This window comes from Microtus pennsylvanicus, chromosome 8, assembly GCF_037038515.1.
Source record: "Microtus pennsylvanicus isolate mMicPen1 chromosome 8, mMicPen1.hap1, whole genome shotgun sequence".
Lineage (NCBI taxonomy): Eukaryota > Metazoa > Chordata > Mammalia > Rodentia > Cricetidae > Microtus > Microtus pennsylvanicus.
This window is the reverse complement of record NC_134586.1, coordinates 23,002,427-23,026,682: the sequence shown is the minus strand read 5'-3', so window position 1 is coordinate 23,026,682 and position 24,256 is coordinate 23,002,427. Positions and strand designations below refer to the sequence as shown.

Sequence of the window (24,256 nt, the reverse complement as noted above, 5' to 3'; positions counted from 1 at the left end):
ATGGCTATCACTAATGGTTAATTGATTCTAAGTGAGTTCATTCCCGGAAACTTTGTCATCAGGTTTGTGTCCACCGAGGCACCATCTACCCCGTGGGCCGGTTCTGGGAGGAGGGCTGTGATACCTGCACCTGCACCGACATGGAGGATACTGTCATGGGCCTGCGGGTGGCCCAGTGCTCTCAGAAGCCCTGTGAAGACAGCTGCCAGCCAGTAAGTGGGGCATAAGGGCTGGGTGCTTCATGGAACCATTGGGTAAGGAAGAGAGGAAGGGATGTGGGGGTTGGGAGGGAGGGAAGGAAGAGTATCTATCTATCTATCTATCTATCTATCTATCTATCTATCTATCTATCTATCTTGAAAGAGAGAGGGAGAAAGGGATGGATGAATGGATGGATGTATAGAAAGGAAGGAAGAAAGAATATAGCATAGACCTTTAGCTAGGCCATGTTTCCTAAAGTTTTCATGTCTCCTAATATTCAGTGAAGCTCTACATCCCATGGTTTACTCTGTTGATAAAGTTGGAGTCCTCATTATCCAGTTACCACCCAAAGACCCCGCTTTTAAACACCGGTGCATGTTGCTCAAACCCTCAACGCATGAATGTTTGGAGCAACACTTCATTCAGATCCAGGCCTCAGAAGGTTGGGTAAAATGAAAGAAGTGTAAGAAAAAGATTGTCATGCGGCCCTTCTGTGGTCTGGCCTTGGCTAGTGGGTGTGGCTGTTGCATGGTTTTAAGTCCATAACTGGTTTGAGCAGAGTCACAGGAAAATGTCGTTTTCATCACCCTTGTCTCTTCCACCCTCAGACACCACCCAGCTAACCCTAGAACAGACCCACACTGAGTTTTCTGTAATCACACCTTCTTCAAAGCATGGCAGTGTTTCCACACAGACTGACAATTTTCGGATCACTTGAGGTCTAGAACATGTGACCTGTACTCCCCAAATTCTGTCATTTTCTGCTAGGGAACTTGTTCTAGCATACCGATGACTGCTCAGACCCCAGAAGGAGGGACCATGTATCCTTAGGGAGACCTGTGGGTCAAACAGATCTCACAGGCTTGATCCTGTGTCATCGCTGTAGTCTAGTAAACCCAGACATGTTAGAGCAGAGTTGCTGAGCATGCAAGTGCATGTGCCTGCAATTGCTGCTGTCAGTGTCCACAGCAGGGAAGGCTGTGCTCTCAAAGCTGTTTGGGGTATATGGATGATGGGGCAAGTGTGGGCTTTGGAACAAGCTCTGGAATGGGAGAACTTTCCACTTACCTGCTGTGCTACCTACAGAGGGACTCGTGGAACTGCTGATGCCTTTGGGAGGGGATGCAGTAGAATCCACAAAGGCCCTTCTGGGAACCCCAGCTTTGAAACTCCACTGGTCTCTACTCCATCCCTTTGACCATTGGCAGAGATGATAGTAACTGGCTATCAGACAGGGAGAGAGGTGTTAGAGTTCATTTTTCTAAACTTGACACCCAATGTTTTTGCAATATTTTTGTTACTTCTTTAAGAATTTCATAATGTATATTGAATGTATTTATACTTCCCCCAACTCTTCCTATTACCAACATTTCCACTCTCCCATCATGACCGACCAACGTTGAGATTTCTTCTTCTTTTTCTTCTTTTCCCAATGAGTTTGTGTTGTCCAGATCACCTTGGGAGTGGGGGCCAACCTATCAGGGGTCGGTTACATCATTAAAGAAAGTGGGCGCTCTTCTCTCAGATGCCTCCAGCTCCTCAGCTGGTGGTGGGATTTGATCCACCTTCCCCACCCTATGGTGGGGTTATGTCTGTCTGGAGCTTAAGTAGGCCTGTGATGACGTCACAATCTCCACGAGTCCACATGTGCAGTTGCCCTGTGGTGTCTGAAAACCCATTCCCTTGATGTCATCCACCACCTCTGGCTCTCACAGTCTTCCTGCCTCTTCTTCCACAAAGACCCCTGAGCCTTAGAGGGGAGAAGTAGTATATGAATGTCTCATTTGGGGCGGAGTACTCTGTAGTCTTTTATTCTCTGCATGTTGAGCAGTTGGCGTCCTTGTTATAGTTATTTTCATTGGGAGATTTTGATTTCAAAGGATAGAACCCATTTACAGTAACTATAATAAACAATCTACAAGGAAAGATACAGAGGCGCCTTCTAGAAATGAATGGTGTGGTATATAGGAAGGCAGCATAGTCATGTGACATTCCTTTTTTCTTGTCACATCTGTGGCAATGCATAATGACAAGGACACTTTCTGAGACACACGTTGTTGGGTGACTTCATAGTTGTAAGAACATGACAGAAAGTACTTAGACCTACATGGTGTTTGTGTTAATCATTCGACAGGCCTCTTGATGTCATCTAAAGACACACTCAGCGTGAGGTGGTTTCCAGTGTGACATGATTTGTTTTTCAGTATTTTTTTTTATTTTACAAGCAGCAGGAATATATTAAAAATAATGGTGATTGTATCGTGCCTGCACAGACTAGATGCACAGGCATTCACTAGGTTCTGCACACTGGTGGCAGTGTGTATACCACCTTTTTATGTGACTGGTTGGGTCATAGGTCTGTTGACAGCAATGTCACAAGCTTGAGAACAGTGCACTGTGCTAGTATGTTAGGATGCTAGAGGATAGGAATGTTTTAGCTCCGCTCTAATACATTTGTGTGCTAACATAAGCAGAGAAAATACTGAGGCATTGTTCGCTATGTGGCCCAGACTGGCCTCAAGCTTGTGTTGTTCCTGTTGCAGTCTCATGAGTCCTGGGATTACAGGCATGTGCCAGATAGAACGCCTGCTTCCATTGTAATGTTAATCAGACACTGCCATACATGTGGCCCATTGTTGATTGGAATGTCAGTATGGTACAGGGTAATGTTTTATTCGTTCTCATGATATTCATGATTTCAGGAGAAAGAAGAGTGAAGGCTGTTCTTTATATTTGTCCATAAGAAATGAGGGGCCAGCATAGGAAGTGGAGTTGGCTACAGCTCTTCAACTCATCAAAACCAGCAAAGTTTGGGTGACTTAGAGCAGCCCACAGCCCATTTTGTTAGGCAATGCAACTGAAACCCAAGTTTTATGGTTTGAATATGAAATATAGACTCCTGTATTGAATGGAATGCTTGGTTCCAGGTGGTAGGGCCATGCGGGTGGTGGCACCTGTGCTGAATGCTTGGTTCCAGGTGGTAGGGCCATGTGGGTGGTGGCACCTGTGCTGAATGCTTGGTTCCAGGTGGTAGGGCCATGCGGGTGGTGGCAGAAATTGCAGGAGGTAAGGCCTACCTGGAAGAACTGGGAGAGTGTCTGTGAGGTTTGAATCGGGTTTCCATCCCTGTTTGGTTCCCTGATTCCTGTTCTGCTATGAGGAACTTGCTCACAACGACACAGAAGTCACTAATATTCCCAATGGTGCATGTACCAGTGGGATTCTGGAAAGAAGGATGGGGTCTTCAGCATGTGGCCCCAGAGAGTCTCTACAGGGGTCATGGCCTCAGAACTCCATCTACATGTCAGTCATGGTAATCATGGTTGAAGGGTTGTCCTGCTAAGGACATTAGGAATTTGCTTTCCAGTGGTGAATGCCTGCAGGTTGGGTGGCTATACTTGATACTCTCTTCTCTTAATTTGAGAGCCAGTGAAAAAAAGAGTAGGTTAGAGGGCCCTAGATGAGTCTTTTGACAAGACATGTCAATATACATGTAAGCCAGAGAGCTTGGGGGAATAATGGAAAAAAAGATGAAGAAAACATTTGTTTTGTTTGACTCTTCTGAGATTGTTGGGAGGGTGATTTAGCAAGAGGAAGTCTGTAGTGTGGCTGGGGCATCTGGGCATGAGAAGCCAGTGGGTCTCTGGGATCAAGGTAGCTAGGGATTGTTTGTAATAGTGACAGTGTGAGGTGCATCAGAAGACTACAGGAGTACGGCCATCCTGATGACTTGGCACTTTTAAAGACTTTAGGGAGGTATACCAAATGCCTGAAGGCATTGCTTAACTCCCCCAGGTTTCCCTGGGGTCTCTGCTTCCCTCACGGCCTTTGGCATGTGCTGTTTTATAGTGGAAAGTGTATAGAGTATATTATCCCGCTCGTCAGCTCTTCCGTGGCTCCCTGCACCTCATCTATGCACAGTAAATGACTCGAGTCTTAGTTGATAAAAGGCTAGGGACAGCTTGCTGCGCACTGCTGTGACGCGGGTAGGGATGTCAATAAGTCCCATGGAGATGGTGTGAACTCGAGCTAAGTCTCTGGGGTGGTTGCACGTCCCCAGGGAAGCAGTGTTGGTACCTCTTCAGATTTGACCCTGCGCTAGAGTGTGCCTGGGGAGCCGCGTATACTTGGCATCCCTGCTATCTGGATCAGCCAGCTTTTCCTTCTCTCTTAAGGACACAGCCTTGAGTGAAGCCTTGTCCTGGGTTCTTTGCCCTGAGCTCCAGACTCAGCCACGCTGCCATTGTCATTTTTTGCCCATGATGCTCAGAGGAGGATTTTAATCTGAGTTTTTAAAAAATATTTTTTAAAGTTTTAATTTTAGGTGTATGATCTATGTGTGTGTACTACATGCATGTCTGGTGGCCACACAGGTCAGAAGAGGCGTTGGATCCCCTGTAACCAAAGTTACATGTGGTTGTGAGTTACCATGTAGGTGCTGAGAATCAAATCTGGGTCTTCTTAAGCACCCAGTAATCCATCCAGCCCCTTAATCTGGGTTCTTAATATTTTTGCCATATTAGAGGATCTTCCAGAGGCAAGATGGACTGACAAACTTCTAGCATGCTGGCCTTCCATGTGAGGGTCTCTGGGGGAAGGTCAGTCTCTATCTTTTCCTCACCACATTTTTTTTTAAATAGACGCAATAATGTTTAAACTACTAGATAAATGTCAAGGATGCTCATGTCTACGAATTAGTGTGCTAGCTGGCTTTGCATCACTACGACAAAGCACTTGAGAAAATCAGCTCGGAGGAAAGGTTAATTATGGCTCATGGTTTCAGACGGTGGTCAGTCACTCTCTTTTCAGGGAGGCTGGATATCATTGTGGGGAAGGTATTGTGCAGCAGAGTTTATCTTATGGTAGTCAGGGAAGGGGAGAGATGAAGGGAGGGTGCAGAGGCAGACTGGGTGTAGCATGAATTCTAGTTGGTCTTAATAAATAAAACCTAGAGTCAGATATTAGGGTGTGAAAGCTGAAGGATCAGAGAAGCAGAGCAGCCACTAGAGAGACCTTTTACCTCCACCACTGCTCAGACTGAAGGGGCGATCCTGTCCTCAGACTGTCTCCCCAGACTACGTCCTCAGACTGTCGGCTCCCCAGACTGCGTCCTCAGACTGCACTGAGCTCCTGTCTCCTCCCGCCTTATATTGCTGTCTCTGCCCAGCCATATCACTCCTGTCTCCACCTCCCTAGTGCTGGGATTAAAGGCATGGGATCCCAAGTGCTGGGATCACCTTTGTGTGAGCTTTGTTTTTCTCTTAGACAGATTCAGTATTGCCCAGGGTGGCCTTGAACTGACAGAGATCCCTCTGTCTCTGTTTCCCGAGTCCTGGGATTAAAGGTGTGTTCCAATACTGCCTGGCTTTTTGTGGCTTAACTCTGCACTCTGATCTTCAGGCAAGCTTTATTTGTTAAAACACAAACAAAATATCACCACAGTTGGGGTCCAAAATTGTCCTTGCCAGGAAAAACCCTCAGTGATCCAATTTGTTTCCATTAGGCTCTCCAGAATTTTCTACCACCTCGCAGTAGTACCACAGGCTAGGGAACAACATGTGGTAATTTCAGGGACATTTAAGAGCCAAAGCATTACACACGGTGAGGAGTGCTAGGATCAAGATACGCATTTGCGCAGGTCCTCACCGCAGAGCAAAGACAAGAGCCCAGGCATTCGGAGGTTGTGTGGCAGTCAACAAGCTACCCTAGGTGTGGCCATGGTCAGATTCATTAGGTGTGTCTAACTGAACTCTCGACTGTCTTCAGTATTCACTCGCACTAGATGTTGGTCTCAACATGGAATGTTCCGGAGGGGGTGTTGATCTCTTCAGCCAGCAAAGACCTAGCTTAGTGACCCAGGACTGGAGTCTCCTGGTCACTTCTTGGTGTGATTCTGAGGCTAGTGGGCAGCAAGGATGAAAATATCCAGCCCACATGTCTTGGTCAGCCCCAGGGATCAGCAATCCTGAAGCTTAGGTCAGCCCTGTTTCTCAGCTGCCGGTTTGGCCTCCACTCTGTGTTTTTTTTCTTTTCAGGGCTTCTCTTATGTTATCCGTGAAGGGGAGTGCTGTGGAAGGTGCCTGCCCTCTGCTTGCAAGGTCGTGGCCGGCTCTCTGCGGGGAGATTCCCACTCTGCCTGGAAGAGTGTAAGTTTGGGCCCCGGGGAAGGGGGAGAGGAAGGTGTTGAACTCCAACCTGGAAATCCATTTTGCTGTTCATCAGTTCTGGCCTGGTTTTCTTCTCCCTCTTCTTTGCTTCTCCTACAGGGAGCTTATCTGGCGATTGGTACTGTTGGGATCCCAGCTGGGTTCCCTTTACCCCTTAGGAACTAGTTAAGGCTGTCTCAGACTTCCCATTTTGTGGATTCGAGGAGAAGCCTGGTGGCCTCCCTGAGAGCTCTATAAACTCCCAGGGACTTATGGTCTCCAGCTCACAGTGACTCTGAGGTCAGGCAGTCCCTCAGTGGTTGAGGGGGCTGGCCTCATCGTCTTGGATAGTAAGTGGTCCATCAGGTTTTACAGGCTACAAGCACTGTACTGTACCGTGCTGGTCAGCCCTGGACTTTGTCATTAACTTCCATAGAAACTTTCCCAGTGGACTGAGAGGGTGGAGAAACTTACAATTCAAAGCAACAAGTAGACTGTCGGCAAAGTTCCTCAGCGGTTCCTGCAAATCTAGGTTTAGCATTTGGCTGCATTGCTGACCCCTGTCTCCTGCTCTTTCCTGTCTCCTCTGCCTGCGGAATTCCTTCCTGTAGTTCAGAGCAGCTTGGTTAGCTGTCTTCTGTGATCCCTGGAGGTTCACTTTGGACAGCTCATCAAGCCATTTTCCTTAAAGCATTTTTTGGTTTTTTTTGACAGTTCCATACATTTATATAATAAATTTCAGTCATTTTCATGTCCTGTTCCCAACTCTCTCCTCTCCTTCTTCTCTGAAGCCCTTCTTAATATGCCTCTCTTCTGTTTTCATGCCTTCTTTTTGTGTGTGGCCCACTGAGTTCAGTTAAAGTTTCTCTTCCTGGTATGGATAGGAGGTTATTATGAGAACATCAGTGGTTAGCCCCAACAGTTGTCAATTGCCGATAGCCCCTCAAGGGGGTTTCGTGGGCTCTCTTGTGTGCTACTATTTTTGGAGACATGACCCATCATCTCTTGACCCAAGAATGGAAACCATTGACAGATCAAAGGGTGGACACCAAATTTTAGCCTGGTAAACCAATCAGTTTTATTGGGGTTACTTGCAGGAGCAGAAATGACTCACAGGAAGTTACATCAGCAAAGCTCGCCCCAGCATGGTGACAGCACACTAGAGGTGGAAACCTGGAGCCCACCGCAGGGCCTCCAGGCAGCTCAGTGGGTTAGAGAGTTTCCTTTATAGGCAGTTCAGCTGGTCTGAGCCTCTTCCATGCACCTTGGCTGGTCCCTTCTCTTACGGGCAACTCAGTTGGTCTTAGCTTTTTTTAGGAAGCTCAGCTAGTCTAGAATGTCTCTGAGCAGTCTATAGCTTATATAGCTTTGGAGAGGGGGAGGACTAGTGATTCTGGTCAGTTTCAGTAACTTCCTGAAGACTTTTGAGTTGCATACTTTCCGATTTTAAAGAATGGAATGTTTTGCCTCCTCTTACAACATCCTGTTTCTTAAAGACCTTCCTTCCAGATGAAAGCTTTGTCTGGGAGGAACCTGCTGCACAGCAGGCTCCTCCGCCTCCATGTTGAGGTTGGAGGGGCCAGTCTTGTGCTGGTCTTGTGCAGATAGCTGCAGCTTCCGTGAGGTTCTGAGTGCAACAGCGGGTCCTGTCTAGAAGACAGCTCTTTGGCAGCGCATCTCCCCGTCTGGAATGTATATTCTTTCTACCCCTCTATGATAGTCCCTGAGCCTTGGAGGGGTGCTAAAGTTGTCTTATTGAGGGATGAGCACTCTGCCATTCTGTATTATTGGCACTTTGGCCAGTTTTGAGTGCCTGCATTAAAGTTCCACCTGTGTAAATGAGAAACTTCCCTGTCTCCTCACGTTTTTGGAGACATTATTTTTTTTTACAATGTATACCAGGCTGTCCTTGAACTCATGCTCCTGCCTGCAGTCTCCTGAGTGTTGGGTACCATCATGCTATGCCCAAGTCATTTTACTAACAGCAGAGAATTACCTCCTAGATAATTATAGCTGGTGTAAGAATCAGAAGTTAGAGAGGATGGAGTTGGGAGACGCTAATCCCAGAGAGCCTCAGGGTCAGGGACATGTGTCTTTGGCCTAGGATCTAGTCAGGGTGACTTAGACCAAGACTTATTGTGATGACCTCTGTCATTCCCTCTGTGAACATTACCCCATGGTTTCGATTTTGGTTTGAATGAGGGCTCACCCTCAGAGTCTAAAAAATTCCCCAAGAACAGCATGTTGCCCCAAGATGTTGGGCCCCAGCCTTGCCTGGCACCCCTGATGGATTCTGGTATTCTGCAGGTTGGCTCTCGGTGGGCTGTCCCCGAGAACCCCTGCCTTGTCAACGAGTGTGTCCGAGTGGAGGAGGCCGTCTTTGTGCAGCAGAGGAACATCTCCTGCCCACAGCTGGCTGTCCCCACCTGTCCCACAGGCTTCCAGCTGAGCTGTGAGAACTCAGCCTGCTGTCCCAGCTGTCACTGTGGTGAGTAGGGCTGGTTAGGCCTGGCTGGGCCTGGGTTTACCTTCAGAACTCTTTCTCCTCAGCTCCCTGAGTTCTCTGCCTGTTTGGCAACTCAGAGGAATGGACACAATCTACTATGACAGTCACTACTGAGTCTGGGAGAAAGCAGATGAGAGGAGACAATGGGAGCTTTGTGCAGGCCGCCGTGCCTAGCTTGAGCCCAATGATGGCGTTCTCCCCATCATCTTGTGCAATCCTTATGATACTGACTAGGGGGTGGATTTGTCTTCGGCCAGGTTTCTCTGACTTTGGAGCCACATTTTCTATAGTAAAACTTTGCTTTACCTAGGGGAAGGCATTTCTATCCCTGAACACTGCTTGCAGGGAGACAGATAGACAAACAGCAGTAACAAATCATAAGCTCTATGTTTTTTTCTTGCAAGCCCAGAGGACAACTGACCTATCTGTTCCCTAAACACAATCCCAGCTAACTAGTGCCTTAGAGGCTCTTCTATTAGGATGGGAAATGAGGAATCGGGAAGTTCTTATCTATCGGTTGAAAGGGAAAGAGAGGTCCCTGGAGCCCAAGCAGGAAGACTCACAGCACCCTGGGGGATGGGATAAGGGGGATGTGGAGAACTTTTGGGAGTCAGAAGAGAAATGGAGAAGACTGGTAAGGGAGGCTTGAGGAGGGTGTGTCTATATTCACGTGTTACCTCTCTCCCCAGAGCCTGTGGAAGCCTGCCTGCTCAATGGTACCATTATTGGGGTAAGTTGGAGCTGGTGGTGGCATGGGATGGGGGTGTGTGGGGGAAGGGTGGGTACAGACTAAGATGGAATTGAGGGAAAGCTGGAGACCTCTTTAGGGATTTTCAGCCTCATAGCCACAGTGGGGCTACATTGCCCACTCTTCAGGGCTTGGACTGGCTGCTCTGTACTCACCTCCTGACCTGCACCCCAACATGTCGACATGGTTTTTAGCACATGTAAAACACAGTCACAGAGCGTATTCCCATCTAGCACCTTTCCCCATGTCTGGCCACTTCTTTTTATTTTCCCCATGTCCTCACTTAAGGTGGGGAGGCAGGATGGAACGGCCATAAGAGGCAGGGGATACATCATCTCAGTGATGGCTACTAGCAGCCTCAGGCAAGCAGGCAGGCTTGAGGGGTGAGACAGGAGGAGTGTCTGGCTTGTGGGAAAACCTGACTCTGGTTCTGTTTCCAGCCTGAGAAAAGCGTGATGGTTGACTTGTGCACCACCTGTCGCTGCGTTGTGCAGACAGGGGCCATCTCCAGGTTCAAGCTGGAGTGCAGGAAGACTACCTGTGCGGCCTGCCCCACGGTAAGAGAGCCTCCGAGGGGCTAAGGGATGCTCGGCCTCTGTGGGACCCAAGCAACCGGACCTCACTGGGTTCCTCAAACCTTGCCTTTGTTCTGATTATGGCCGCTATCTGACAACTATCAGGACCCTTACCCAAACTGCGTCCCTCAAAAATAATTGTAATTTGGTCTTACAAATTTTAAGCATTTTCTTCTTGTGTTTTTAAAAATAAACACAATATTTTCAAGGCATTTGATACTCACAGCTCTGTATCTTTAAAAACATATTTTAAGAAACATTACCACCATACTCTGAAAACATTAACAATTAGTCAAGAAATATTTGTGAGACCCTTGTAATGTGCAAGACCCTACACGGCCTTCATCTAAATGGATATGACCTAATGTATACAATCTACTTTTCATTAGTAGGCATTCCAGTCATTTAAATAGTTTATCTTGAGGCTAGGGAGATGGTTCAGGGGGCAAAGCACTTTCAGCACAAGCATGAGGATCTGAGTTCGAATCTCAGGAACTCACATAAAGTTGCATGCAGTAGCATGTCTGGAATCTCACTGCTCCTATGGAGAGACAGGAGGCAGAGACAGAGAAAGTTCCTGGAAGTTTATGGGCCCCGGCATACAGGGTGGTGAGCAACAAAGAGACCCTATCTCGAATAATGTGGACAGCCTGAAGTGGCCCTCTGACCTCCACAAGGTGCCTGTGGAAAATAAATTCCTATGTGCGCACACATGCATACACGCATTCATGCATGCATGTGTGCGTGCGCATGCACACACACACGCACACACACACACTCTTATTCTTTATTTTTTATCAAGTTGTAATTCTCAGTTGTTCTGGATACAGTCTTGAGGAGAGAACTGACAAGTGGATAACTTTTGTTTGGTAGGTGAAAAAAATCAATGTGCCATAGTTCAAAAGCATAGTTTAGTTTAATCTACTCTTAATGTTAATTGACACATAAATTATATGTATTTGAGGTATGTAATATTATTATTTCATTATGGCTTTTAGGCCTATGTAACAGGGATATTATAAGCCTCACACAGTGTCTGAAGAGGCCCGAGTTTCTCCTCTAGCTGCCCTTGTGTTTGGGCTTCAGTTGTTTTAGACAATATGTTGGTAAGTGAGCTTCCTGTGAGCTAAAGGCAGGAATTTTCACAGTAACTCAGGTGACACCAACGGGGTCTCCCTGTCAGCTCTACAAAAACATAGGATAGGGGCCTCTGTGAGTATGGCAGGAAAGTGGCACCTGGGAGTGGGAGTGGAGAGGTCATGTGTGTGCTTCCCGCTTTTATCAGAATAAGGGACATGTGACCTATGTCTGTGTTTTCCATGACACTTATACAGTGTCAGGCTCAAAGCAGGACTTAATGGAAGGTCAGTGGAATGGACGGCCCTGTGGGAGCCGCAGCTCTTTCTGATAGAGGGTTCAATTCAAAGAGAATGCATATGTTTTGATGAAAAAGAAACCAATTAAACATAGTTTCTTAATCTTTTGCAAAATTGCAGTTGTTGTTTTAGGATTCGGGGTTTAGCATGTACATGCAAAACCAGCTCCCCTGCAGCAGCTGAGGCCTTCATCATGGAGTCTGGAATTGCAGGCCACCTTTCTCCTTTGCTGTCCGCTGACCTGCATCCCAGGCAGTGAGGAAACAGACTCAGAGATTCACACCACTGTCATTTGGAAGCTGAGCTGGGACTAGGGTAGGGGGTGGGGCTGTAGCTTGTGTGGGTGAGGGAGGTCTATCAACCTCCCCCCTCCAGCAGCAGCACCCCCTGGTGTTCAGAAAGTGTGGTACAGTCACTTCCTTTGCCCACAGAGGTGATGTACGTATTTGAAAACACATGCCCGTGTTGTTCTATATTATTCCTTTTTTTTTCCAACAGTTTCATAACTTGCTAGGGTAGTGTGGCCCCCTTTAGAATCACTAGATTAGTCACCTTCTACATTTGTTTTTGCAAACTTTGCTGAGAATTGCCTCAGCTGGTCCTATTGTAGGTGGGTATCTTTAATTGGTCTTGATACTCCTTGAAGGACCTCAGTAAGGCTCTGGGGGCAGGGCAACCGCTATGAGTGACATCTAGGTAGACCTCTTTGCTGCCTCCATCAATATACAAGTGTTAGCATCTCCTCTCACGGAGACCGGAACAAGATGGTTTGTGCTGAGTGGGGAGAAGAGGTTTGAGAGACGAGCATAGGGAAAGTGTGAAGAGGAGAGGCTGCTCTGCTGTGGACTGCTCAGCTGGCTTCCCACAACAAGATGAAGGTCAAACAAGAACAGGGTGGAACAGTTGCCAGGGTGTGGTTAGCAAGGCGGAGCTTTGGGACAAGGTGGGACAGAGGAAGCAGAACTAAAATGGCTGTAACTAGGACTCGCTGGCTGTAGCAGGGATGTCGCTGGCTGGCTGGGAACTTGACCCCCTGATGGAGGAAGAGTTGGTCTTTTCTTGCAGTGATTGGACAGTCCAGTGATGGCCAGAGACAGTGTGTGTGTGTGTGTGTACTTTCCACAATAAGTTGATTGTTTAATTGGATGTCCAGGGGAGTGGCACCTGCTGGCAGTGGCCACCTGAGTGTCCAGCTGTGCTCAGGAAGGCTCTCTTCCTGTCCCCTTATTGTTCTGGGCCTAGCAATGGCTGCAACTACTTCACAGGGCAGCAGACATGGTGAGGGTCGGGGGTGGGGGATTGTTGGGAGGGTAAGGGACCTGTTTTCTTTCACACACTCCTGTGCTGATGCATAGCCTTCTGGTCTCCAAGGCCTCACCATCCCTGAAAACTACAGCTTCCTTATTTTCCACTCTCTTTCTCTTCCCTTTCTATTCCTTTGCCCTTCCTAGTCCTCTCTGCTTTTGCTATTCCTGGCTGGGCTCTGCCTCCCTGGGGTGTGGGCTGCCCTCCCAGCCACTCTCTATCTCTTCCTACCACATCCCTTCTTGCAGCTGTCTCCTAGCTTCTTGGGTAGAGAGAAACTTTGCCCCCTTTTCCTGATCAGGACACCAATTCCTATGCGGTTCTGCCACTCGCTAAAAATGCTCCAACACAAGTTCCCGTGAAACCAGCCTCCCTGCAGCTTCATTGGACTCAGAACCAATCAATCAGTCACATTCACCCGGTGCCTAGTCCTTCTCTTTCCTTCCTCTCTAATTTTCCTTGCTAGTATACCTTCCAGGGACCGTGCATTTTCAAACCAGGTTCAACCTCAGGACTGAAGCTCTATCATGTGGTCCTCAAATCCAGTAGCATCATTTCAAAGTGGTGCCTTTGACCCCTGGCCCAGGCTCCCTGCTTCTGTGTTGAGCTCCATCCTCATGTTCCACCCCTAGAAGGCACATTGAGTGCATAGGTTGATTTACGAGGAGCAAATTACTTAAATTCACTTCTGGGCAAGCTTACTGATGTCTGCCCTTCCCATTGGAGAGACTTCTTTGGGGTGTAAAACGGGTTGGTTAGAGTTTTGTTTTTGCTTTTGGTTTTGTTTTGTTTTCCCTGTATTTCAAGATAGAATCCTTTTAAAAAATATTTATTTATTTATTAGGGATACAATATTCTGTCTGTGTGTAAGCCTGCAGGACAGAAGAAGGCACCAGACCTCATTACAGATGGTTGTGAGCCACCATGTGGTTGCTGGGAATTGAGCTCAGGACCTTTGGAAGAGCAGACAATGCTCTTAACCTCTGAGCCATCTCTCCAGCCCCCTCCAGATAGAATCTTATATTGTAGCCTAGGCTGGCCTAAAACATAAGAATATTTTTCCTGCCTTAGCCTCCTGAATGTCAGGATTAGGCATGAGGCACTATGCGTAGAGTGTTACAGAGTTTTGTCGTGGGTCTTCCGGACCCCAGTGAATAGTTCCAGTGTGATGATCCCTGAAAGTGGCCAAGTGAAAACAAGAATGGCAAGAGTTTGTATTTTACAGAACTAAATCTATATTTTTATTTTATTTATTTATTTCTGCGTGTCTGTGTTTACATGCAAAAGCCAGAGGTCAGCTGTCCAGCTTGCCTTTTAGACACGGGCCTCTCATTTTAAGTTTTTGTTCAAGAAATCCATATTTCAAGGCCATGAAAATAATTTTTTTTTATTTTTTAAAGGGTTATAGTTTGAGTTTTGTGTTTAGATCTATGACCACTCTGGATTTAGTTTTGCATGTATGTGTGTGTCCCCTACATATATACACACATGCACACTCCCCTAGCGCACCCCTACACACACACACACACACACACACACTACCCCCACCAACAGTATTTAAGCCACACCCCCAATGTGGCTATGTAGTGATTCCAGCACTATCTATTGAGAGATTACCTTTCTCCTCACTGAGTTATCTTGATACCTGTGTAAAAGTGAATCGCCTGCGGATATGTAGATCTGTTGCTGGGTTCCGTTTTCTAGTCATCCAATTAATGTGTGAATTCTGTGGTTACATCCTTGACTTGATGACTGTAGTTTTACAGTTAAGTCTTGGATCAGATAGTGTAAGGCTTTCTTTCAGATTTGTTCTGTTATAAGACTGGGTGATCGTATGTCATTTTATTTCCATAAAACTTTAGTGTCAACTCTTTATTTTTTATGAAAAGATTTTAAAAGTTTACTGGATTGCACAGAATATACTTAGTCTTAAGAGAGTGAACACCTTGACGGTCCTGAGTTTTTTCATCCTTGAATACAGTGTATCTCTCCATTTATTTAGGTTTTGTCTCAGTCTCTTGCGCCACTCTGAGACAATACTGACACTAGGTAACGTCCGTCTTAAGGACGGGGTCTTGCCAGGCTGGCCTTGAATTCTCACTCTTCCTCAGGTGCTGGGATTATACACAATTAGGATCACACCCGGTGAGAAAAGGTAATTTTTAAAGAAAAAAATTATTTTCTCACAATTCTGGAGGTTGGCAAGTCTAAAATTATGGCCTCCCAGTTGACTTGCTGTCTGGCCCATTCCTCATAGGCGATGCTTTCTTGGGATGTCGTCCCATCACGCGGGCAGAAGACATATTGGTCAGTCTCGCCTACAAGGGACTGATTTCATCCATGAGCGCAGATCCCTCAACTCTCAGTCATTTTCCCAAAGATCGCAGCCTCTCACCATTGTCACTTTGAGGTTTAAGTTTCAGCATTTAAAACATTAGAGGGACCCATGTGTTCCCATTGCAGCAACGGCTCTAACTTTTCTCCAAGTGATCTGTGGCTTTTAATGTAGGAGTATTGCACAAACCTTTAAAAGTTTATTTCTTAGAATTTTAGAGTTTTATATAGTATTATAAATAGAATTTTAAAATGTTATCTTTATATCATTTATTGATACTATGCAATTAATTTTTTAGCACATTGATCCTGTATCTGTATTCCACAGCCTTAGCAAATTCACTGATTAAATGAAGTAATAATAGCATTTTAATTAATTATTTATTTATTTTTGCAGAACAGATCCCCAAGGATCTTTTATGTAAACAAATTATGATGCTTTCAACCAAAGACAGATTTTACTTTTTCTTTTGAAATATTTATAATTTCTGTTTATTTTTCTTGTATTTTTTTTTCTGTAGACCAGGCTGGTCTTGAACTCACAGAGATCTGCCCGCCTCTGCCTCTCAAGTGCTGGGATCAAAGGTGTACACCACCAAGCCAGGCTATTTTTCTTGTGCATCGTACTGGCGTGATAATGAATAGAAGTGATGAGTGTAACTGTTTTAATCGATTGGGAACCGGTTCTCTGAGCATGACAGGAGTGTATCACTTTCTATCACATGGAAGAAATTCCTTTCTAGTCATACAGTGATGAGGGTCTAAATTGTGAATAATTCGTTGAGTTTTGTCAGATAGCTTTTTGTTTTTAGACAATCTGATAGTTTCCCCTTAACTCTGGAGACATGAAGAATTACATTGTTTGTTTCACGTGGTGAGGTTACCATTGTTGTGAATAAACCTCATCTAGTCATGATGGTGCCCTTTCTACATCTACATCTAGATCTATTTATAATTAAAAATGGGACTTTCATGTCTATGATGGAAGAGTGAGAGGCTTCTGATTTTCGCCTTTTAAATACAATGCCTTAGATAGGCTCTTGTATCAGGGTTATTCGTTTGGTGTCTGTAAGTTCGTGTCTTTGTGAATTTTCCTTAGACACCCAAGTTGTTTACCTAGCTCCCACAAACTGTTTCTTCTGATGTATGGCAGATGAACTTTCTGCTCACATCTCTTGAGTGTCCACCTGTCCTTTGTCCCTGGGCTTCTTGCAGGCTTCTCAGTACTCACATAACCAAAGGTTAACCAAACACTTGAGGGGAGTTTACACAGGGCTTTGTAGGCTTCCTCGCTTTGATTTCTTCTTTTTGAGTCTTCAGGTCTTCTAGCAGTTATGAACTTGTCTTTTATGTTGCCAGGAGTAGACTCATCTAATAATCTTCTTGAGTTCTGGCAGTCCAGAGCCCTACAAACTGCCCGGTGGGAAAAGACATTAAAATGTGAATTTTGTTCATTATTCTTCAGTTTTTTCCAAGGGTCAACCAACAATTTATTTCTTATTTTGCCGCTAATAGTTGTTTTACATCTGTCTGTCATTTGCCGTTGTTATCTGAGGGGTGGGGTCCATCCAATACAAGCCTCTGTGCCACCACTAGAACCAGGTCTGCACGCAAAGGGTCCTAAGAGGGACAGTGTCATGGTGGGACATTTCTTAAGACGGTCATTCTAATGGACATGTGGTAACCTATGGTAGGAGGCAAGGACAGAGGCAGGGAGACAAGATAAGACTTTGCCAGAGTCAGTAGGGGGTGACGATGGCTTAGATAATTGAGAAAAGGATAGAAGGGGTTGATTATGACTAACAGTGGATGCGCATGAGATGCAGGACTTGGTAATGGCTGTGGCGGAAGCACTAGAAAAATAGATGGAGGAGTCATTATAACAACCGCATGTCCAGTTCGAGCAGTTAGGTCATCTGCCAAGATAAAGAAAACTGGAAGAGGATGATATTTGGTGTACCAAAAAAAAAAAGGTCAAGTTTCATTTTGGATAGAAGTCTCAAGACAATTAGACGAACAGTTATCTAGTACACAGTTGGATTTATAAATTCAGAGCTCAGTGGAGAAGTCTTCTCTGATAATTCAGATTGCTGCAACTGGAGTGAGATGCGCCTATTTGGAGGGAAGAAATGTCAGAGGGAGTGAGACCTGGAAAGATCTAGGTAGAGTAGGATGTTAGCTGAACTCTGGGAACAGCCATGGGATGTTGGCTGAACTCTGGGAGTAACTATGGGATTGCGGAGGCAAGAAGCCAGTCTGGTGAGCCGAGTTATAACTGCGGGGCTCTGGGCATTTAACCATGGCTGATTTTTTTCCTGGATACAGGGCTATCGTGAAGAGAAGAACCAGGGTGAATGCTGTGGGAGATGCTTGCCTACAGCTTGCACTATTCAGCTAAGAGGAGGACAGATCATGACATTGAAGGTGGGAACGAGCTGAACTCAGGAGTCCCCTCTCACTCTCCGTTGGTTCCTCCCTGGGAGAGGTGTCTTTCTTCGAGCAGGAGGGCTATCTTTGGGCTCATTGCTGGCCTCTTTCCTCACTTCGTCTTCTAAGGGAAGTGCAGATGACTTGTGGAAGGCACAGGGTTTCCTCATTGATTTTGTTAGACTTTTGCATTCCTGACAAACATATAGTTGGTGTATGACCTCATCTGGAGCAGATTCATTTTATTTTTTTTAAAAAAGATTTTCTGTGGACTTGAGGCCCTATGGGACTGGACAGGCAATCAGGGTGTCCTCTAGAACTAACTGGCGGGTCTGAGGTGGTGTCTCGGTTCATAGCACATCTGGTTATCAATGAGTTTACTGTCACTGCATCTCCATCTTGTAAGTACGTGGCCAGAAGAGTCCGGGGACTTCCTGTATTTCTGCAGCTGTCATCACAGTGGATAAATGATGGCGCTGAGACACCCCCTCCAGTCTGTACTCTGAGTGTGTGGTTTGTACACATCGTCTCATCCCTTTTCTGTAGCTCTCCACATTGTTTTAGCAATTCAGAGGTGCAAGGCCATGGTCGGCAGTCGTTTTGGATCCAAACGCTGTCTTTAATTCGTTCTATCGAGTCTCCTCTTTCTTTACAGCAAGATGAGACGCTCCAGGATGGTTGTGACAGCCATTTCTGCAAGGTCAACGAGAGAGGAGAGTACATCTGGGAGAAGAGAGTCACAGGCTGCCCGCCCTTCGATGAACACAGGTGTCTGGCTGAAGGCGTGAGTAGTTAGAATTCAGACTCTCTTTGTCTTAAAGATCTCACTGTTGGACTCCAAGGTGGAGTTCTATGCAACAGTAAGGGCAACTCTTATGCAATCTCACAGTGTCCAAGACAGATCCATGTATGGGTAGAGGAATCGGTGAGATGGTGATGGAGAGAATTCTCTGAGGCAGAGGATGCTTTGAAAATAGCTGGTCACCAGAGGGAAGCCATGATCTTTGAATAGGAAGACAGGGCATTGATTGTAGGGTAAAAGGTCAGAGCCTACTTCCAGGTTTGAAAACTCACCCAAAGATACCAATCTTTGATCTCGAAAACCCACCAATGTCTGGGCTTTCCTTGAAATCTCACCAATTCTTACCCTGGAAATCTCTGTCTCCAAGACACCCTGCATAAAGCCTGCCTCCTGCTCAGTTCTCACCTGACCCGAGGCAGTCACCCCCCTGTGTCTTTCTCAATGAATCTCTTATGTGAGGTTTGTTGTGCGGTGACTCTGTGGTATTCCTCGGTTCCCCTTAGAGCTGCAGCCCTTGTATAGGGGAAACCTTTCCCTTCAAGCTGTAACACTTAAATGGACCCTATTTCATTTTTTCCTGGGAATTAAGACTATTCTGATTAGGTGAAATATTCAGTTGGTTCACAATTGTGATGGAAAAGCCATTTACACCTGGGGATTTCAGCTCAGAGCTCTGCGTTCAGAGCCAGAAATTCACGTGACCTGAGAGCTCATCCAGGTTGAATTATTTGCGCCTGATCTTGTACTTTTCTTTTTGTCTTAGGGGAAAATCATGAAAATTCCAGGCACCTGCTGTGATACATGTGAGTCCATTCCTAACAGCCTATGCTTTGACATCCATTAGACCAAGGGCAGGCACCATTTTTTGAAGAAAACCTTATTCCAGAAAAAACGGTTCTTACCCTATCAGTTTTTCATTATGCGCATCCCTTTGGTCAACTGCCTTCCCTTCCTGACCTTCATTAGCCCACAGCCTGCTCAGATCTCATGGATTGCCATGAAGCAACTACTTCCTAATTCCTCCCATCTCCATCTCTAGCCTTTTACGAACTTTAGAACAGTTGATCGTTCATATATCTATCATGAGGGAGCATCACAAGACCAGTCCAAGTTTATAGCCTTATTTTCATCAACCTTGGTCCCACTTGACTGTATCAGTGGCTTTGATTGGCAGAGCCAATCAGAGGTGGGCGGTTTGGAGATGTGCACCAGGTAGTAGGTCCCCATCCATTTTGTGTTCATGAGCACATTTTTTTTTTTGCTTACACTAATATTTCTTCTTTTAGTTTAGTTTGTTTAGTTTCATTTTGGAGTCATGAACTCATGCTTGGTTGAAGTTAGAGAAGAGTGAAAACATGAATGGCCTCTGTCATTTTTCTTTTCTTGGTGGCTTTGCTATCGCATCCCCAGTGACTGCCATCACCCAACTGCAGAGGAGGAAACACACTCTGAGAGTGTTTCCTTGCAAATTTTCCTCTGAACAGTCTAAGTTTATGAATTTAGGAAGCCATCAGAGAAGACGTTATTCTTGGGATTTGGCTAAGAGGCCGCTCTCTACAAAACCAGCAATAAAGTGTCTTCCATGGCCAACATGCTCAGGAGGTTGTAAGGCCTCCTGGAAGGAAAGTAAGCTAGGCTCAAGGATTTAAACTTACAACAAGAGAATATTGCACGTTGGCTCCAGATTCACCCTCTTGTGCGGTTGGAAAATTTTCTGTCTAACAAGAAGTTAGTCTGAAGTTGGGAGGCAGGCTAATATGTCTACAGGGCTGGCCTACATGTGGAACCATGCAACATGGGAAACTGTCAGGACTCAGATCATCATAGTGAGCTGGTAGCAGAGCTTAGACTTCCCAGGGAGTCAAGCAGAGCTTCAGGAGTAAAGGCCACTGTATATAATAATACTCATGTCAATGGCATTGAAGTAGCAATGCTCAAGGAGATGGTGGCCCAAAGGTTCTTAGGAGTCTCCCAGTCTCTGTAGAGGGAGTGAATATGTCTGTGTGGTCATGGCATTTGTCTTCTTAGCCAAGGACAGGGATGGACTTATATTAATTCTATCTAGTGGCAACTTCATTGTCCATTAGCTTCTGAGTATAGTTACAGCATGACAAGATTGCTCAGGCCAAGACGTTTTTCCGAATTTCAAATTATATAAAAGCAAGCCTCATCCATCTATATGACCAAAGCACAGTCAACCTAGGCTCCTTCTGCAATCAAAATTGTGCCGTTAAGTGAGTTATCCAGTAGCAATGATATCTCTGAATTGGAGGAGCCAGGAGCAACTGGGGCGAGCTTGAGAAACTTAATTCCTCCTCCTGCAACTGGCTCTGGCTAATTGTTGATAGAAGGAGGACCCTTTCCAACTTAGGGAAGGCGCTGGATGTGGAAAACGCTCTGTAGAACCGCAGCCGGCCAGCCCTCCCATTCCACCCCTCCCCTGTTCTATAGGTGAGGAACCCGACTGCAAGGACATCACAGCCAAGCTGCAGTATGTCAAAGTGGGAGACTGTAAGTCCCAAGAGCAAGTGGACATTCACTACTGCCAGGTAAGGCTGTGCGACTCCAAGACGTCTTGGGAGGGAAAGGGTAAAGTTTCCTAGTTGTCATCTAGAAGAACCTGGAAAAGTTACAAGGAAGAGAGATACGAGAAACTGTAAACATTGCTTTTTAAAGTGATTGTTTCATTTAGGGAGTAGAATTATTGGACCCAGAAGTAAGACCAAAGCAAATCTTGGAAAGAGACCGGGAAGTCATTTCTTGAAGACGGGGACTCAGGATTAGTCAGTGTGTGTAGAAACCACAGCAAGAGGGATTTGGCTGTGTGTGTGTGTGTAATAACTGGAGAAAGGTAGTTCCTGAGAGCCACCTTTACAGGTTGCCTAACTCTCCTAGGCGCTTCTGGGTGAGGCCCGGCCCGTCTTGCTTAGGAAGGCAGGAGGAGGATGGGTGCAGGCTGTCCCAGTCCTGCCGCCCCATTCAGGATCGCCATGCCTCATTCCTCTGCTCTATTACAGGGCAAGTGTGCCAGCAAAGCCGTGTACTCCATTGACATTGAGGATGTGCAGGAACAATGCTCCTGCTGCTGGCCCTCGAGGACGGAGCCTATGCGTGTGCCCTTGCACTGCGCCAACGGCTCCGTCGTGTACCACGAGGTCATCAATGCCATGCAGTGCAGGTGCTCTCCCCGGAAATGCAGCAAGTGAGGCCTGGGCAGCTGCAGTGGACCCCTGCTGCTGCCTGTGCCATGGCCTGACCAGCCAGAGGGTCCCTCCGACCCTTGTGCATCCTGTCCCTGTGCCCTCCTGGACCCACAATAAAGGCCAAGCTCTTGTCTTCACAAAGGCTGGTGGTGGACTGTGTCTGATGTCTGAGATGGCAGTTGTGACCTAAGTCTGAGGTCTGAGGGTAGTTTCGAGGAGCAAACACAGGGTTCCACAAATGCTCCTAGCCCAGTGTCTGGGACCTAGGTTGTCTACCTCCAGAAAGCAGTGGAATTACAGCATCTTCTGGGTGGGAAGAGATGGGGTGGAGGTGTTTCTCCAGAAGCTTAGCCCGGTGAGCTGAACCTGTAAACATATACTTAGCAACACCTAGTCTCAGATCTCTCGGCCAGCTTGCTTCTGTGCCTGACAGAGAGGTGTGCCCTGCAACTGGGCTCTTGCTGTCAGGGTGGATGACATGGTGGAGAGGCATGATGAACCCCTAAGCACCTTAGCAGTCCTGCAGAAGGGAGGTACCTGGAGACTGGATGCCAGCGGATGCAGAAGCCAGGTCCCATCACAGGCTCAGTTATAGCAGATGAGCGCCAGGCTCAGGGGCAGCCCTGGGCTCTACCTGTGGCGCTCACCCAAGTGTCCTGTCTCCAACAACCCCCAATGCCTCCTAGACTCAGTTTGTTTGTTTGTTTCTTTTCTTTCTTTTCTTTTTTTTTTTTTTTTTTTTTTTTTTTTTTTTTAAAATAAGGTTTCTCTGTAGCTTTGGAGCCTGTCCTGGAACTAGCTCTTGTAGACCAGGCTGGCCTCGAACTCACAGAGATCCGCTTGCCTCTGCCTCCCGACGTGCACCACCACCTCCCGGCTTAGACTCAGTTTCTTTATCTGTAAAATTAGCATGGTCATCTCATTTATATGATTGCGAGGGTCAGTAGCTTGTGCTTAAGATAAAGCTTGAATTGTCCCAGTGACCTCAAAGTGCTCAAGTGTAAGAGATGAGCGTAAAAATGAGAAACCCGTTCTCACAGGTAGAGACAAGGGACTCCAGCAACACCAGTGGCAGAGTGTTGGGGACTTCCTATATCTATGACTGACATGTTGACTGTTGTGAGCTTTAGGCTAGCTGCCAGGCCCTACCTGCTCCAGACATTAAGAACACACAGCACCTAGTTTCCAGACCCCTAGGTGGTCTGTCACTCTCATGTGCAGGTGCACTTCCTTTGAAATCTGTGGAGAAACCATACATGTCCACGCTGGCAGAATGGGAGGGATTCTGGCTGGGAGGGAAGACAGAGGGTATGTCCTGGTTGTGTTCTGGGAGACTGATGGGTCCTGGTGCTCATCCAAGTCTTTTTCACATAGGGGAGATTTATCTCACAAGAGGACTGCACAATACAGCAGGAAAGGTTTTGGCATCTGGTCTGCCATCTTCGTCTTAACCCCTGTATGGAGAATGAAAACAGTTCAGTTAAGTTAGATGGTTCTCAAACGTCACAAAGTCTCTGGATCGCGGGTCCGGGTTCCAAACCTAAGCGCCTTTACATCTAGACAAGAACTCCCAGGCCAATCAGCCAGAGCACCACGGTCCCTGCTACTTAGAGTCTTTCGTCGCTCCTGTGAGAATCAGCGGCTGCTACATTCCTAGGTTTCTGTCACCTTCCACTGCCTGGGACAAACTGCACGAGAAGCTCTGTCACAGGGCACAAGCCATGATGATTATAGGGTTCGTAATGATGAAGCTGAGCGGGGTAGACAGGGGGAAGAAAGATGGGTGCTTTATATGACTGCTTAATAATTCAGAGGTTGTCATTTCTCCACATCCCTGTGCGCCCCAACTTTGAGCCACCTGTAAGGTCAGTCTCTGGAGGAAACCAGATCCAGGGACAGGATTAACTGTTACTCCTCTGACTTTCTGTCTGATCAGTTGGCACTACTTGTGGATGAGGACAAGTGTGGCCAGTTTTGTTTTGTTTTGTTTTGTAACCTGCCCTTGGCGGTTGAAGGATGAGTGGCTCATGCTATTCCACGGGGGAAAAACCCAAAACAACAACAACAACAACAACAACAACAACAAACTGAGGTCAAGAAAGCCATGTTTCAGTTGAAACCACAAGAAGAGGAACGGGTGGGCTGCCCTACTTTGCTGTCTGTTAAGATAATTAAACAGCTCTCCTAAGCAACTTGGGGAAGAAAGGGTTTGAAGTTCAGCATATAGCTCACAGCCCATCATGAAGGAAGTCAGGGCAAGAACACAAACTGGGGACCTGGAGGCAGGAGCTGATGCAGAGGCCATGGAGGGGTGCTGCTTACCGGCTTGCCTCTCATGGCGTGCTCAGCCTGTTTTCTTATAGAACCTAGGACCACCCGCCCAGGGCAGGCACTGCTCACAGTGGGCTGGGCCCTCCATCTTCAATCGTTTATCAAGATAAGGCTCTGAATATTTTTCTTTTCTTTCTGCATTTTTTTAATTGATTCTTTGTGGATTTCATATCATGCACCCCAATCCCACTAATTTCCCAGTCCTTCCAGATCTGCACTCCACCCTGGTAACCTTCCCACAAAAAGAAAATAAAAAATGAAAATTAAGAAAAAAATCATGCTGACCTCTCTGGGCAACAACT

At 46.4% G+C, this 24,256-nt stretch overlaps 1 protein-coding gene across 1 annotated transcript in view; it reads left to right on the top strand.

The window, feature by feature from the left end:
- Positions 1-21,764, top strand: part of Vwf (von Willebrand factor) — a 144,913-nt gene extending 123,149 nt beyond the window's left edge. The window contains exons 43-52 of the mRNA XM_075982709.1: positions 63-212; positions 6,237-6,347; positions 8,655-8,835; positions 9,543-9,583; positions 10,042-10,158; positions 17,517-17,615; positions 18,274-18,402; positions 19,184-19,223; positions 20,872-20,969; positions 21,438-21,764. Of these exons, the coding sequence (XP_075838824.1) occupies positions 63-212; positions 6,237-6,347; positions 8,655-8,835; positions 9,543-9,583; positions 10,042-10,158; positions 17,517-17,615; positions 18,274-18,402; positions 19,184-19,223; positions 20,872-20,969; positions 21,438-21,626 (1,155 nt within the window). The 3' untranslated portion in view covers positions 21,627-21,764. The remainder of the gene's footprint in view (positions 1-62; positions 213-6,236; positions 6,348-8,654; positions 8,836-9,542; positions 9,584-10,041; positions 10,159-17,516; positions 17,616-18,273; positions 18,403-19,183; positions 19,224-20,871; positions 20,970-21,437) is intronic.
- The last annotated feature ends 2,492 nt before the right edge of the window (positions 21,765-24,256 follow it).